The sequence below is a fragment of the Podarcis pityusensis genome (genome assembly GCF_964106645.2).
Source record: "Podarcis pityusensis genome assembly, chromosome: 10".
Taxonomy (NCBI): domain Eukaryota; kingdom Metazoa; phylum Chordata; class Lepidosauria; order Squamata; family Lacertidae; genus Podarcis; species Podarcis pityusensis.
Window position 1 is genome coordinate 30,234,670 of NC_138035.1, and position 15,773 is coordinate 30,250,442.

The following is a 15,773-nucleotide window of genomic DNA, read 5'->3' on the forward strand; positions in this document are numbered from 1 at the left end:
GTGTTGGTGTTTATTTCTCCGTTTTGAATCACAGTAGAAACAAAACAGACCCTCTCTTATAAAGGTAGTCCCAGGGCATATAAAACAGAGAAGTCTCAGGTATATATTTCATACCAGTCTTGTTTTTAAAAATAATAATAATCTGAGAAGAGTATATGAGGGGTAAACTAGCCTTGAGGGGGCAGCTGTATTTTGTATTCACACTTCTGCCCCACAACTAAACTGGAGTGGGTGTTCTTTTTACAATAAGAGGTAAGGGGAGCTGGTTGCCTCCTCTCTCCCCAATTTACCTCTTTCCACTCTTGTCACTTCAGGCATTTGCCCGGGTTCCAATACCAACCATGAGCTAAACAGCCAGAAAATGTTTCAAGTGACAGAGCACAGTGAGTTAAAGCAAATAAGAGATCAGTCCTCCTTGGCCCCAGCTTTAGTCATGAATGGGGTAGGCCTGTGACTAAACAAACATGGGTGCCCTCTGTTATATCTAGGTTGGTCCTGACATGTTCCTACATGCTCCCAATCTCATTGAGGTAGACATAAAATTAAAAACAAGTCCTCACAGTGTTCTTACTAGCTCTGAAGCAGCAGGCAACATTATTTGTCAGGTATAATTGTACACAAGATTGTAAGAGACTTTCAGCTTTCACAGGAAAACGTGTGAAAAGTAAAGGATATGAGTTTAGACAGAAGCTTTTGACCAAAACACTTCCTATAATAGGCTGTTGTGATTTTAAGAAGCAGAAGCACAACCTTCTAGAAAACTGCATACTGTTATGTTTCACATTGAGACTAGATAGGTGTGTGGAAGTTCTACCCCTTGCTGGTCTGTTTAAAGAGGAAATGCCCATTCATGCCTTTTACTGTAGCCAGGCATTAATCCTATGGCTACTTTTAAACCACACCCTCGAAAAGGCCTCTTGCTGTTAAAGGCTATGAAAATAGAATGTTTTGAGTTCCTGCAAAAACAAAGCCCCTGGGGGCACGGAAACTTCCATTTGCCACTTATGGGCTAAGAGCCATTTCTGAAACTCTTGTGGAAAGTCTAGTTCTGGCACCCTTGTACAATAATCATGTTCTGGAGTGGGAAAGGACTACTGGTCTTCTTGACTTGTGCAATCAGGGTCAGGTTTGTTGCCTATATTGAAGGATTTAGCCATCGCCTCTTTCAGTTCTGCACTTCTCTGTTTGTCGATGATCTCCATCTCTCGAACCTTCTGCAAAAAGCAGGGGAAGGGGAGGCAGTGAGTATTCCAGACACTTTCATCACAAAATTACATGCAACAAGTGTCAGAGATTTACTCCCACACCTGTAGCATTTTTTTTAAGGCTCTTCATGTCTTTCATATACCTGGCGGTCAATCTTTCCCCACCTTCTCAAAATACATTATGGCCAGTTATCAGACTAGAACAGTAACGCTCAGTACTATACATGACAGAATGTCCAAACCAGAAGAGGCCACATACCTGTGATATTTCAGTGAGGATGATCCCTCGGTACAATTTGCCTTGTCCCAGGGCCTCCATTTCTTCCAGAAACCTCTTTCTATCTTGAACTTCATTAACCACTGAGTATTTTATTGGGGGGGGGGGGGGAGAGAGAAAATGAAACAATGGAATGACGGAGCCTGAAGGCAGGAACACATAAGTACTCCCGGAACTATGACTCATCCAATTTCCTAATTACTACACATATTGTATTCATTTTTAGTATGCTCTTTAAACTTGGAAAGGACCATTGCTCTCTCGGAAAGAAAGCTTGATGACTGAATTGGTTTATTTACGTGTATGAAAAGGAAGTCTTCCCACAGTGCCTAATTAATTTATCGAATTTGCTTGCAATATAAAAGTGGCGGTCAGAGCAAATTTATGGATATCAACTTGCTGGCGTCCAATATACATCAACCCCAGGCAGCATGGCTCAAGGGCCAGGGAAGATGGGTGTGGTGCCCTCCAGATGTTTTGGACTACTCACTTGGCGAAGGCTGAGCTATAATAACTAAATGGGAACTCCAAATTCAGAGGAGCTGAGCATATAAGTTCTATTTGCTGTGGTTGGAGGGCAACAAGTACAAGCCAGCAGTTGCTTGCCAGAACATTAGATTGGATGGCCCTTACGCTGATCCAGCAGGAATCTTTCATCAGAGCATTAATATTCTGCCCTTCTAGTTTTGATACACCACACAGGGGTGCCTTAATATACATTAAAAATACAATCCTATTAAAAAATGGTATAAAACAATTACTAAAAAAATGGTATACAATTACAAATATTGTAAACATACTGTTCTAAAAATTTAAAATAACATTTTGTTTCCTTTTATTTTTATTTATAAAAGTATTTAATTTTATACCATCCTCTCACCAATCATCAGAGCAGTGTACAGCCCTGTTTATGAAATGACTTTTGCCTGATCACCACCAATCAACATATTTGAATGCGGAGGAAAATAGGCATAGCTTTCCCAACTTGCATGTATATATATCACCTACTCAGCATGTTTTCCAAATCAAATATGAGAATATTCCCCTACACCATTGGCAGATGCTTTTCAGAATGAGCTCAACTCAAGGTTTTTGATGCCCCAGCTGTCACTGGCACTGTGAAGGCGTTCCCATGCAAATAGGATGCACCTCTGGGGCTCCTAAACTAATGGGAGTCTGCAGTGTGAATTCACTTTACACAGAGGACACAAGCCCACAATACGTGTGCTGTTTCTATTGTGGCAGGAGTTCATTTAACTAGGAAAACTAGGCTGCCTGCCTAGTCTGCTTGTATATTTGGACAGCTTTACTGAGTCAGGTCTGCACTGTATGTGCTCAGACACGAAACTAGCCCTTGTAACTCATTATACCCATCTTAAATATGTATTAATCTTGTATCAGACTGCTGTAGTGCCATCACGGGGAACAGAGGGCACTACTGACCATGTTTATAGGGTGGAATTTGTCCTGCACTCTATAGTTCCTACTTAGTGAGGTAACCTTCTTTGACAAGACACAATAAGGGAGATTTCTTTACTTAGGGCTCTCCCTGAACCCAAGAATACAACCCTTACTTTCCTCTGACCAGTTCCTATGCTTCAGTATGGGAGAGCAGCCTCCCTACCATACATAGAGCATCAGATCACTGCTTTCAACCGAGGCAATCCATTGTACATACATTCTTCAAACCGGTCTGGTTCTGGGACCTTCTCTTCTACCTTGACTGGCTCTTTCTTCGGCTTTTTTTCAACTTTGTCCTTTCCTGTTGCAAAAATGTTTTGGAGTCTTTCCTTCTCCTTCTCCAGGTCTCCTACAAATGCCAAAGCAAGCAGATGATGTACAACATGTGGGAGAAGTGCTTTCTTCTATTGCAAGCTCTTCAGGCAGTTTCTGTGCTAGATATTCAGAGTTCCTACAAAGGTGTCTGCATAGGAGACTTATCAAAATCAGGCACCACAGACTGTAGGCTGCAGAGGCCATGCATCATGAAAATGACAAATATTTTGGGTAGAAGTTCTGACACAAATCAATCAGCAATGGTAATATGAAACAACCTGAACACAGCAAGGTATGGCAGGCACCAAAACTGGTAAGAGGAGGGCAGAGGTTGCAACACAATCCTATTCATATTTACTTGGCAGTAAGTCCCACTATGTTCAACAGGGCTTGCTCCCAGGTAAACATGCATAAGGCTTGTAGCCTTAGTAATGGAAACTAGATTCTATTAAGCTTTTCAGAGGAAAGGTGTGAAAACTGGTTTAACACCTGGAAAATTTCAGTGTGTGGTCTAAAAATTCTGCTGAGCTTTCACAAACAGGAACTTTCATAAACGTTACTGCAAAGAAAACTTGTGAGCTACTGCACTGCAGTGGCTAGGAGCTGGAAGCCAGGAATTTCCCAGTTCAAATCCTGCCCTTAACCATAAACTTATTGGTGGCCCTAGGCAAGTCACTTATCCATCCGCTTCAGCACAAACACACCCACCCATTGCACATGGAAGGACTGTTAATGCTGACCTGACAGGGCTGTTGTGAAGAGCGCTAAATCCATTTTACATTCTGAAGTGCTACATAAATGCAAAATGTTGTCAGGGTTACTTAACTCCCATTTCAAAATTAGTCCCCTGGGAATGTTATCATTTGCTTCCTTACGGGTGGCCTGGGGCCTGAATTGCTCCCGGATGTATGCATCGCCTGCCCGGCACATCTCAGCAGGCCGGAGACGAGGTCTTCCATATGGACTGATGGACAAAAAAGCCTTTGGTGGTGAGACAGGCTTGGAAAGCTCTGGTTCCTTGCTGGATGTTGGGCTGCATTTATCAGGAAGGGAGTCACCTCCTAAGGAAGGAAAGACCAAGAGCAGAAGATCAAGGAAGTAGATCTTGTGACTTACTGACAGAAGCAAGTGACTGTAACCCTGAGGCTTCAAAGGTATACCTGGTAAAAACCAAGCATTTCAAGAGCTCAGATTTGAACCAAAGGCCTAACACAGCCAAGCAGATGCACAGTGCTCTACTCACAACCTCTCAGCAGTGGCTCTGGCAATTGGTTTGGCTGCAAATGCATGGTGCAGCATGGTAGATGACATTTAACGTTCAGAATCTTTTGATTCTCAGCTTTTAATAAAAACTACCCAAATCTAGTTTTACAAATCTAGTTTTACAGTATATACAGTGACCAGAACAATAAAACAGCCTTTATTATGTCCCTACTGGATAGAACTAGTATCTGTTAGGGAATCATCCATGACTCATTTCCACTTACATTCTGTTTAGCTGCTTGAGTCAATGCTAATTTCCTTTCCAAAGGGATGATTTGTTTGTTTGTACATGGATAACATGAATGTGACTAAACCGTATTTGGACTAGTAACAACCAACAACTCAGCAGCAATGCTAAGTGTAACGGCAAGGCTGAAATTAGACATAACTCACGCTTTATGCAGTTTGTGAGATGACGTTGCTGGAAGTTGGTAAGTTTGGATTCTTGCATCATCACTGAAAAACAGAAGCTATCTGTAAATATCATGGCCTGAAAATTCCTAGGACATCATCACCTTCACAGGATTAGTTTTAACATAAACAGGAAGAGCAATGGTCCTACAGATTCTTAAAAGATCTTAGGTAACGTGTGTTTTTTTTGGGGGGGGGGTTAAAGTATATACAGCAAAATAACTACTTAAATCTTCAAATGTGTGATTCGCCATCAGCTCCCACTGATCTCAATAAGTGGAATTCTTGGGTGAAATGGTGATGACTATTTGAACTTTTCAAGAGACCCCCAAATGGAATAATTGATTTTCCCCATATTTCTGAAAAAGAATACAAATATTTAAATACCTTCTGAACCACAGAAATCCAAAGGAAAGAGACACTTTTATGAGTTTGTACTGGATCTTTCATTTTAAAAAGTATTATTTAGAAAGGCCATTATACAGAAGCTTTTTTTTTTATATAACACAAAATTGCAGATCAGTTTAGAATCTGTTTCCATTAAAACTTCAGTGGACAGCAGCAGTGAGAGAAACCCAATCTTTGCCGACATGGAGCTAACTGCAGAGCATGGCATATGGGACACATGCACTTGTCCCCATGCGTTGGGAGCTTGGGCAGCTTATGGTAGTGTGCCAAAAGCTGCTTCCACTACATCATGGCAGGTGTGGAAATCCTTCCTGGCACATGCTAGGCAAAGAAGGGACTTGATGTAGGTTTGTTTCTGTAGTCATCATTTATGAAATTGGTTCTGAAACTAGGCCTTTACTTTATAATCCCGATTTGCACTTTCAACACCATTAAAAATTATTTGTATTATGACGTAATATATTTTCTTTGGCTTGTGCTCTTAAGTGTAGACTTGGATAAAGAGGGCTAAATCAGAAGTGTGAGAAGCCCACAAATTAGATAACTCTGAAATGCAAGTCCATTTTCTTGCACTTATACAATAAAACTCATGCCATGTGGATTGTATTTTTAATCTTTGTTGGAAGCCGCCCAGAGTGGCTGGGGAAACCCAGTCAGATGGGCAGGGTATAAATAATAAATTATTATTATTATTATTGGCTCAAAGAAAACCTGTAGCACGGTGGTAGTATGCATGATGTCAGCCCCTTGTTTGTCCAAGCAGTCTGGGTAAGACTCCTGCCTGAAACCCTGCAGAGCAGTTGCCAGTCAGCATAGAGCAGTGGTGGGGCATCTGTGGCCCTCTAGATGCTGTTGGGCTCCAATTCCCATCAGGCCCAACCAGCATTGACAATAAACAGGAATGGTGGGAGTTCAGTAACATCTGGAGAGCCCCAGATTCTCACCCGGCATACAATCTTTGCAGACAATACTGACTGAGATGACTCAATGATCTGACCTGGTAGAAAGCACCTTTCAGTGTTCATGTAACTGCAGAGACTTTGCTGTATCTGCACTTGCTGTTGCCCGAGGTGTAGACAGGCCGCAAAAGAGGGGCGATGAGTGCTAGATGGACTGCAGACTGTGATAGTGAATGTGGATCTACAATCTCAAGGACCTATGTGCGTGGGAATGCATTCACACAGAAGATTATACAGGGCAGCATGGCCAAATGATCTGGTGCATGAAGCAGGGTACAGAGTTGCTGGGCAAGGTCTACGAAAGCTCAGTCTTGTTCTAATATCTGCTTAACAGCCTTAATTACCTTTCAACAGTTTCTGTGTTTCCTGGCTATATTCAGTTACAATGGGAACATGCCAGAATCCAGAGCCTTTTGCCACAGCAGGTGTGGTCCTTTCTCGGGCAGCCATTGCAGCACCTTTAAAAGAAAGGTAGGGAAATGCATTTTCTGCATTGGTTAGAACTACAGCTCTAAGACATATTCCAACACCAAATATACTTTTTCAAATAAACATTGGTCAACATCAACAAATTTTACCCTTTCACTGTGCTGTCAGGTACTACTGAAAAAAAGATGGGGAGTGAAAATTATACTTTGAGAAGTTACAGGTAATGGTTTAAATGAATTCAGGATTTGATTGCCTTATATGCAGTCCAGTCCTATGCATATTTACTGGGTACTGGTTGCTAATGTGCTTCCAGTCCATATTCATGGTGCTGGTTTTAACCTTGAAAACCCTTTGCATTCCATCATTGAAGGGGATGGGAACCTCAGTTGGTAGAAGCAGATTTTTTACAGCATTTGCTCTCATCCTGAATAATGATATCAGACCTGAAAAGCTGCAAATCTTTGGCTCTTTCAAATGGCTTTTGGTTTGGGTGGACAGGAGGCAAATTACAAAAAGCAGCTGATGCTGTTACAGTTCTGGGGTTTTTTTTTAGAACTGTGTTTGAGATGCTATTTTAAATATTGATTAATTTATTATATGCCTCTCTTATGAATAAAAACACATAATAACTCAGAAATCAGCCCTTCAGACTTCAGTGGGGCTTAGTACCAAGTAAGATCTAAAGGGTTGTCACACAGATTGAGAAAACTTGTTTTCTCCTGCTCTGGAGGGTAGGACTCAAGCCAATAGATTCAAGTTACAAGAACAGATATTCTGACCAGTGTTACAAAATGAGATATGAAAGCTAGGAGCTAAATGGCACCTTAAACCTAGGGGCACCACAATGGAGTGTCTAGACACACTTTTTAATAAGAATACAAAGCGCCTAGAACAATGGGAGTTTCGAACGCTGATTCCGACTAAACATCAGGAAGAACATTATGACAGTAAGAGCTGTTCAACAGTGGAATGAACTCCCTCAGAAAGCGGTGAACTCTCTTTCATTGGAGGTTTTTAAGCAGGATGGTCATCTGTCATGTGATGGAGGGCTGAACTAGCGGATTCTTTGGTCTCTCCAGCTCTATGATTCTAGGAAGCCAAATATTTCAGGTATTATTGCAACATATGAGTTTCTCATGCTGAGGCTGTATACACACCATATATTTAAAGCCGACATGCCTACCCCCCCCCCCACAAAAAATACTGGGAACTGTAGTTTGTTAATGGTGCTGGAACTACAGCTCAGTGATGGCTAAACTACAGTTGTGGTGCTTTGGGGCGGGGGGGGGGAGGCACTCAGCCAGAATTTCTCACAAGACCAATTTAAAGACAAAAATGATATCTCTATTATTTTATTTTATTAAATTTGTATACCGCCCTTCATCCGTAGATCTCAGGGCAGTTCCCGGTATAAAAATACAAGATAAGAACACGTTTCATAAACAATAAAATACAAACAAAGCAGCAATCCCATAAGGGAACACACAGCCCCTCGTGCATGTTGCTACAACAATCCGCGCGCATTTCTTATTCCCGACTGGTTCTAGGGGGCATTTTGGCATCGCTCGTGATGCCACGGAGCAGCTTGTTGCCTCGCAAACAACGGAGGGACAGTCTTCTTCCGCCTTACATATACCGTGGACGCCCCAATTCCACCCTTTTACCTTTAAAAGAAAAAAGTTCCCTCATAGGATCTTAATTGTTCCCTTCATTTGTAAGGGTAAGACGAATCCCTGACGTCCTCCTCCTCCTCTTGCCCGAGCTGGCGGCTTCCGTCGCCATAGCAACCGCCTCCGGCGTCCACTTCCGGTGACGTCAGTTGCGACCCGGAAGGACTTGCGCCTAGCAAAATCGTTGCCGGTAGAACGTTTGCGAGGCTTGTGCGCGGCGGCCGGGGTGCCGTTTGGCGTTTCTTGGCTCCCTCGTGCTGGGCGCCTCGCTTCTCGTCGGAGCCTCTGGTATCGCGAGAGGTCGCGCCGAACCCGGAAAAGCCTCAGCATGTCTGACAACGAGGATAAGTAAGGGACCCTCGTGAGGGGAAAGGGATGGGGGTGGGTCGCTGGGGTTTCTGTAGGCAGCAGCGGTGGTATTTACGCAGGGCGCTTATTTTGTGCTGTGCCGCTGGATTCCCAAATATTAAACGCCATTATTGACACAGTTACAGATAGGTAGCCGTGTTGGTCTGCCATAGTCAAAATAAAAAAAATCCTTCCAGTAGCACCTTTAAGACCAACTAATGCCATTATTGACATTATTCTTATTACGTCCTCCCTCCAGGGAACTCAGGGAAGCCTACCTGGTTATTCCTATACACATTCTATCCACACAACAACCCTGTGAGGTAGGTTAGGTGGAGAGAGAGGGACTGGCCAAAACTCAACCAGTGAGCTTCATGGCTGACCAACAGTTTTGTGGTGGTGATGGCCACAAAAGTTCGATGATTTTAGAAGAGGATCGACCAAATATTGCCAGTGACTATTGGCCACAGTGGCTATGCCCTGCTGCCACAGTTGGCACCAGTAATCTCTTTGAATACCAGTTTGTAGAACTACAGGAGGGGAGCATGGGATTTTTTGGGGGGGAGGACTTTTGTTAGGGGAGAGGGCAGAAGTGATGTGATTGGTCAATTAGTTACGTACAGTGGTACCTCGGGTTACATATGCTTCAGGTTACATACGCTTCAGGTTACAGATTCCGCTAACCCAGAAATAGTACCTCGGGTTAAGAACTTTGCTTCAGGATGAGAACAGAAATCGTGCTCTGGCGGCATGGCAGCAGCGGGAGGCCCCATTAGCTAAAGTGGTGCTTCAGGTTAAGAACAGTTTCAGGTTAAGAATGGACCTCCAGAACGAATTAAGTGCTTAACCCGAGGTACCACTGTATTTCTATTGTTTTACTTGATCGGGGGGGGGGGCAGCTGCCCCCCCTGCCCCCTTTGGCTATGTCCATGGAGGGGAGAGCAGTCTTGTGCTTGAATCCAGATTTTGGTAGGTGGTGGTTGGGTTCTTTTCTTTCCCTTTTTCTTATACTGTATTAAGGTGAAAAAAACTGAAAGGCTGTGATTTGTCTGTGGTCGCTCTTTAAACTAGTTGCCAAGCTGAAACATAAGCCAAGCAGTCAGTTCAAACTCTCATAAATTAATTTGACTATTAGCTTCCAAACCTTCCACTCAATGCAATGGAAAGGATTGTGAGAATAAGGTGCATTGTTTACATAGAGGTACATGCTATGTATCTCATGTCATGGCAGCCATGCTCATAAGTTTCTCACCTCATATTATGTATAGTATTTTGAACTGGTCCAAAGTGTCTTAAAGTTGGAAGGAATCCAGTGAGTCACATTAGGCCTTGAAGCAGGACTAGTGGCCCACAAACTTTGACTAGCCACTACTGCATGTTGCCACCAACCTTTCCCCAAGTCTTCTGCGATATGCAAAAGATTCATGCTGGGATTTGGAGATTCTTGGAAGATGTACGAGAGCTGTGATGGCAGGTTTCAGTTCTCCAATCTTGGAAGCCTTGGCAAAGGAGATGAGTTGAACATATTTTGTTGATGATTTTGCAAAGGGAATCTTGCTGTTAGTAAAGTTTAAGCAAGATACAGTAACTAGCCAATTCCACAAAAAGTTATTTGAGTATTTAGTGGCTATTATGAAAACAATTAAGAGAGTATTTGAAGACAGTGATGTAGTAAGATTTGAGCTCTGAAATTTTATATAAGCCTTTGATACATTTCTTCCTCCAGTTTTGATGGAGATGATTTTGATGATGTGGAGGAAGATGAAGGACTGGATGATCTGGAAAATGCTGAGGAGGTAAGTGACTTCAGTATATGATGTCCTATAGCCTATGTAAACATCCCAACATTTACCTGCACTTCTTGTATCTGTGTCTGTAACCTGTACCTGCACGGTTCCTATGTCTAACGTCAACAACTCCTCCAAAACTCATGTGATGAGAACAATAGAAAAAGATTAGGGAACAAGTTCTAATCTATTAAGGTGAACATATCTCATAGCCTTTCTTTTTTTTTTTTGAAATGGTAAAACTTAGTCTTCTGTGTTAATCAAATAAATACTTCTCTCTAATGGTTTTCCTCTTTCAGACCTTTATTTTAAAATATTTTATTGAAATCTTCTCTGTAGATTTGAATTTGATCTCAAGTGGCTCTAACAACTAATACACATATAACTCTGTGAATATGGTTATAATTCCTTATATTTGTGTTACAGGAGGGTCAGGAAAATGTAGAAATCCTCCCCTCTGGAGAACGCCAGCAGGCAAACCAGAAGCGAATCACCACTCCTTATATGACCAAATATGAGCGTGCCAGAGTTCTTGGTACACGTGCCCTCCAGATAGCGTAAGTATGATTTTGGTCCAGGAATATGGATATTCGTCAATGAAAATTGGTAGAACTTATTTCATGTGTTTAAAGTTACTTCTGTTTAGATCTACACCTAGTTCTTATCTCAGTCCTCTCCCCCTCAGAAGATTTGGCGTTCCAACCAAGGATAATACCCCTGTGCTATAAAGCAAGTTAGGTGTTTTAGCCAAATCCCAGAAGGTTTTAGGCTTTTTCTATAATTTTCTGCCCCCTTCTTTTGCCCCATTGTGCAACAGTGCCCCTCCAGAAAGCAATAATAAAATAACATTTGGGAAGCATTTCAGAACAACTAATGAAGAGGAATGATGTGTGGATGGGCCAGTAACACACGGTTATTGTGACAGTGACATGTTGCAGAATACACCCACACAAAACTCTGGTCTTGAGGGGCCACATGTGTGTCAACTACACATGCAGTGGATCACCAAAAGAAGTAAGCTGTGCATAAGGGGTGACAAAGAACAGGTTGCATATAATCTGCCACCCACTGAAAGCTTTTCATATGAGGATGTGAAAATTCACCTTTTACTCTGGTTCTAGGTTTTCATATAATTCCAGTCCGTTATATTGTCATAAAATGTAGGTATCTCATTTTTCTAGAGTGCTGTTATGGAGATGTGCTTTAAAGTATCTAAGATAAGGGGGGTGGTGGTCTTTTTTATTATGGGTCCACAAACAAGCAAACAATAAATGCATTATAAACAACAAAAAACCTGAAAAGGTTAAAACTTAAAATAATTTAAGCATCAACTCAATTAAAAAAAATGTTTATACTTAAAATAGTGGAAATGAAAGGGAAAAACAAACTTATCAGCTTACATACTAATTATATAACAAAATGGTACATAATATTTCATTTTTTCTCTTCATATTTTATGTTCTTGTAGTTAGTAAATACATTTCATTTTTCAGTGAATGTATATGATGCACAGTCTTCTTTACATTGATAAGTAAGCTTAGTCAAGGAGAAAAGTGTTTTCTTCTTCTTAAAGAGGTTCCCATTCTGTATCTCTGAGTTAATACCTGTTGCTGCATAACTTAATATGCCATGAATACAGAATATAGGCCTGTAGGAGCTAGATCAGTGTAGCATGCATAGTTATTTTGCTGAGAATGTTTCTTCAAATTCTCATCCAGGTTTAATATTAGATGTGAATGCAGCATTGGCTTAGTGCATGTTTTGGTTATAATAATATACAGGTTATTTCATAAAAAGACCAGTATTTCCAAGCAATATTATTCATGTGCAAACCAGAATTTTTAGAAAGCTAATTTGCATCCATAATTGTTAAAATAAAAACTGTCTTGAATTTAAGGTGTATTGCCTAGACCAGGCATCCCCAAACTCGGCCTGCCAGATGTTTTGGGACTACAGTTCCCATCATCCTTGACCACTGGTCTTGTTAGCTAGGGATAATGGGAGTTGCAGTCCCAAAACATCTGGAGGGCTGAGTTTGGGGGTGCCTGGTCTAGACATTTTGTATGTTCTGAATAAATGATGTGTGGTCCGAGTCTCTTAAGTTTCCTGGTAAAACAATTTTTTCTAGTACATTGATGCTACTTATATTAGCACATAATAACATCACTGTTCACACAAGGGAAGGTATGAAGGGCAGGAGGTGGGATATCTATCTAGGCACCAAAATTACTACATCTACTCCAGTCTACTGGGCAAAGAGAAAGGGAAGCTTTAGGGTGAGGTACTGAAAGTACCTTGCTCCACCTGTGTTTGTTGTTACTTGAGATACCTGATGTCTTGCAGAAGATGGAGATTTTCCCTGCTTGGCATTCTGTAAAATCTGGAAGTGAAAAGCAGCCCTTCTCTGCTCAGGATTAACTGGTCACTGAAAGTGAAGTGATGTCCAGTGTTAGGCAATATCTTCTGTTTAGGGCTTCAGGGAAGCACATGGAATCAGTGTAATGCAATACAGTACTCCTGAGCTGAGCCTAACAGTATCTTTCCACAACATTGAAAGGGCAAAAATAAATGTAGTTTGTAGATACAAAAGATCCCTGGACTGCTTTTCTCCCTGAAGTTAATAGGAGTCCCACATAGCGCAGTTGCTTTGATAAGCCAGCTGAGACATGTTTGCTGGCGCCTGTCAGAATAATGTGTGTGTCTGACAATTATACTCTCTGTTTGCTTTATTTATTTCAAATATTTCTATTCTGCCTTTTTGCCCACAAAAGGGCCCCTAAGGTGGCTTTCAATTTAAAAACTACAATAGAAAATTTAAAAAACACAATCAAAACATCTCAAACAAATAAAGCAAGTGGTATTAAGTGACCTCAGTTAAAATAGCAGCAAGCAGAAATCATGAAACTAGGTCAAAAAGCTAACAGTAGAAGGATAAAAACACAGGTTAAATAAAAAATATGATGCAAGATGGAATTCACTGCCCACTCTGAACTGAGAATAGAGTTGCTACTGCCACACAGTATATCCCTATTGCTGTAATGATTTTGGAATTGTTTCCCCTCCTCCCAGCATGTGTGCCCCAGTGATGGTAGAGCTAGAAGGAGAGACAGACCCGTTACTGATTGCAATGAAAGAACTCAAGTAAGTTGGAGATTTTAACCATGTGTGCGTGATTTGTTGTAGAATGCTCAGCCCTGAAAGAGGAAAGTTGATATAAAGCAATGTGAAGAAGAGGGCTTCATCCCATCTCTTAATATTTGCTGTCATTTCATTCACACGTAGATTACAGACAAGGCTGGTATTGATATGGAGTTTAAATGGAAAATTCATTTTCTTATTAAAAGTGCAGTAGAACCTTCATTAGCTTGAAAGCCATAGTGCCACTTCATAAATTACGTAGGAGTTGTGAAAGAAGTGCTGGCGACTTGTGCTCCTGCTATAATGCAAGTGAGATTCATAACTTCAGCTTCACACATTACAGAAGTGATGAGAAAAAGTATGACAAATCAATCAACCTTTCCTCGCATCTGTGCTAGACTTTTATATATTTCATTTATAGCTCGGTTTTCTCCATAAGAGTCTAGAGATTTGGCTCTTGTTTTCCATATAATTTAGCATCTGTACATCTGTGTCTGTATAACTTCGTGGAAACAAGTTTGAATAGTCCAAACATTAAAAGTATGTAAGCTTGTTTTGTTGTAAGCTTGTTTTAATGCATGTTTGAGCTGTGTGGAAGGAGTCATGATGAGGGGCACCAGTTACGCCATTCTGGACACGGCTATGTAATGAATTCTTGTGATTTTTAAAGATTTTCATGTGGGGTTTTTTTTACTGTTCATGTGCTGCAAGATTATAAGCCTGATGTCCTGGACAAATTCCAAGCTGGCTAATTACATTGTTGACCTAAAAAGTCGTACTTAGATTAATCTGGATTTGAGTTTCTTTCCTTTCAGTCCTGAAATGTTCACTTTTCCAAATGCTTTTTTACAGCCATTGTATTCCACTCAAAGGTGGGGCCGTTTTCAGTGGTTGATGAGGTGTGTGAGCTCTTTAGATTCTGCTAGACAGATGTGTTATAGATAGGTCAACATGTGTCAGATATTTGTGTCATCCCAGCAGGATCTTTATTCAATTGTTTCTTCACCTCGGGGGGGCGGGGCGGGGCGGGGATGATCCATTGATTGGGATTCAGTATTACTAAATCAAACCATTTCCTGCTGAGCTGTGGGGGAACTCATCACTTAATGTCAGAAGTTTTTGTAAACATTTTGTGTGATCTTACCCTACCAAAGTGCCCTTGGATGCGAAACTCCATGATGTGGCCAAAGTGCCTTCTTCTATATACTTTTCTTTCCTCCCTGCAGAGCCCGGAAGATTCCCATAATAATCCGCCGGTATCTGCCAGATGGAAGCTATGAAGATTGGGGTGTGGATGAGCTAATTATCACAGACTGATCAGCTATCCTTCTGTGCTCTGACTTCACTTTGACTGCAGATGTTTTTATTTTTGTGTAAATAAATACTAAAACCCCACTATAAATGTTTAGTTGCTTACTTGTTCCTCTTACAACTTAATTCCGTGAAGAGGTCGTAGTATCCTTTTTTCCTTTCTGTTTTTCTGGAGCTTCTAGGCTACTTGGCCTATTGCTAGATTTGAGCTTTGAAATACTACATCAGCAAACTAGTTGAGGACCACAAGAACAGACTCTCATGTACTTGTTTCTGACTGCCATGTTGTATATTTAAGTGTTTTTTAAAGTGATTGTGCAGCTGCCAGGCTGCCAGGTGCCCTCTAAGGCAATTGAGAGACACCCTCCCCCCTGCCCAACCCACACCCTTTTCCAGGGGCCTGTAGTAGAGGAGACCTTTCTCTTGTCTGCCAGCAGACAGACATGCCTTTGTGCCTGGGAACAAGTTGCCTTGGAAACCCCCAATTTCCCCTCTGATCAGGGCTGGCTCTGTGGGCTTCTCAGGAGTATCACAGAGCAACTCTCATCAAATCTCCCATTGTTCCCTTCTTCTGCCCCAGCTTCTTATCAATCAACAGGATCCCCTTACAGTGGCAGTTCTGCAGCAGAAAGCACAGTTGCCTCTATGAATCCCAACCCAGTGAGGCTCTGTTTTACATCTTTAGGTATAAACTATGATTTACGGTATGTATCAGTGCACCTCTTTCCCACAGATCCCATCATAGCCTTAATGTAAGTACATCTGGTCTTCCTATTGTAAGGAAGTGAGGT

General features: G+C 41.5%; 2 protein-coding genes across 3 annotated transcripts; one reads left to right on the top strand and one right to left on the bottom strand.

Annotated features, from left to right (window-relative positions):
* Positions 1-130: 130 nt before the first annotated feature.
* Positions 131-8,561, bottom strand: LOC308457696 (UPF0193 protein EVG1). Of its 2 annotated transcripts, XM_080971822.1 has the most exons (8): positions 8,393-8,526; positions 7,704-7,817; positions 6,644-6,757; positions 4,915-4,977; positions 4,134-4,319; positions 3,161-3,292; positions 1,465-1,565; positions 131-1,214 (listed from the first exon to the last, which is right to left on the bottom strand). In XM_080971822.1, exons 3-8 carry the CDS (start codon positions 6,747-6,749, stop codon positions 1,092-1,094), a joined length of 711 nt encoding a protein of 236 aa, XP_080827948.1. In that variant the 5' UTR covers positions 6,750-6,757; positions 7,704-7,817; positions 8,393-8,526; the 3' UTR covers positions 131-1,091. The 2 variants fall into 2 exon arrangements, with proteins under 2 accessions (XP_080827948.1, XP_080827947.1); XM_080971821.1 differs by lacking the exon at positions 7,704-7,817 and having other exon boundaries at positions 8,393-8,561.
* Positions 8,562-8,583: 22 nt separating this feature from the next.
* Positions 8,584-15,073, top strand: POLR2F (RNA polymerase II, I and III subunit F). Its single transcript, XM_080971866.1, has 5 exons — positions 8,584-8,746; positions 10,473-10,542; positions 10,960-11,090; positions 13,603-13,674; positions 14,898-15,073. Exons 1-5 carry the CDS (start codon positions 8,727-8,729, stop codon positions 14,986-14,988), a joined length of 384 nt encoding a protein of 127 aa, XP_080827992.1. The 5' UTR covers positions 8,584-8,726; the 3' UTR covers positions 14,989-15,073.
* The last annotated feature ends 700 nt before the right edge of the window (positions 15,074-15,773 follow it).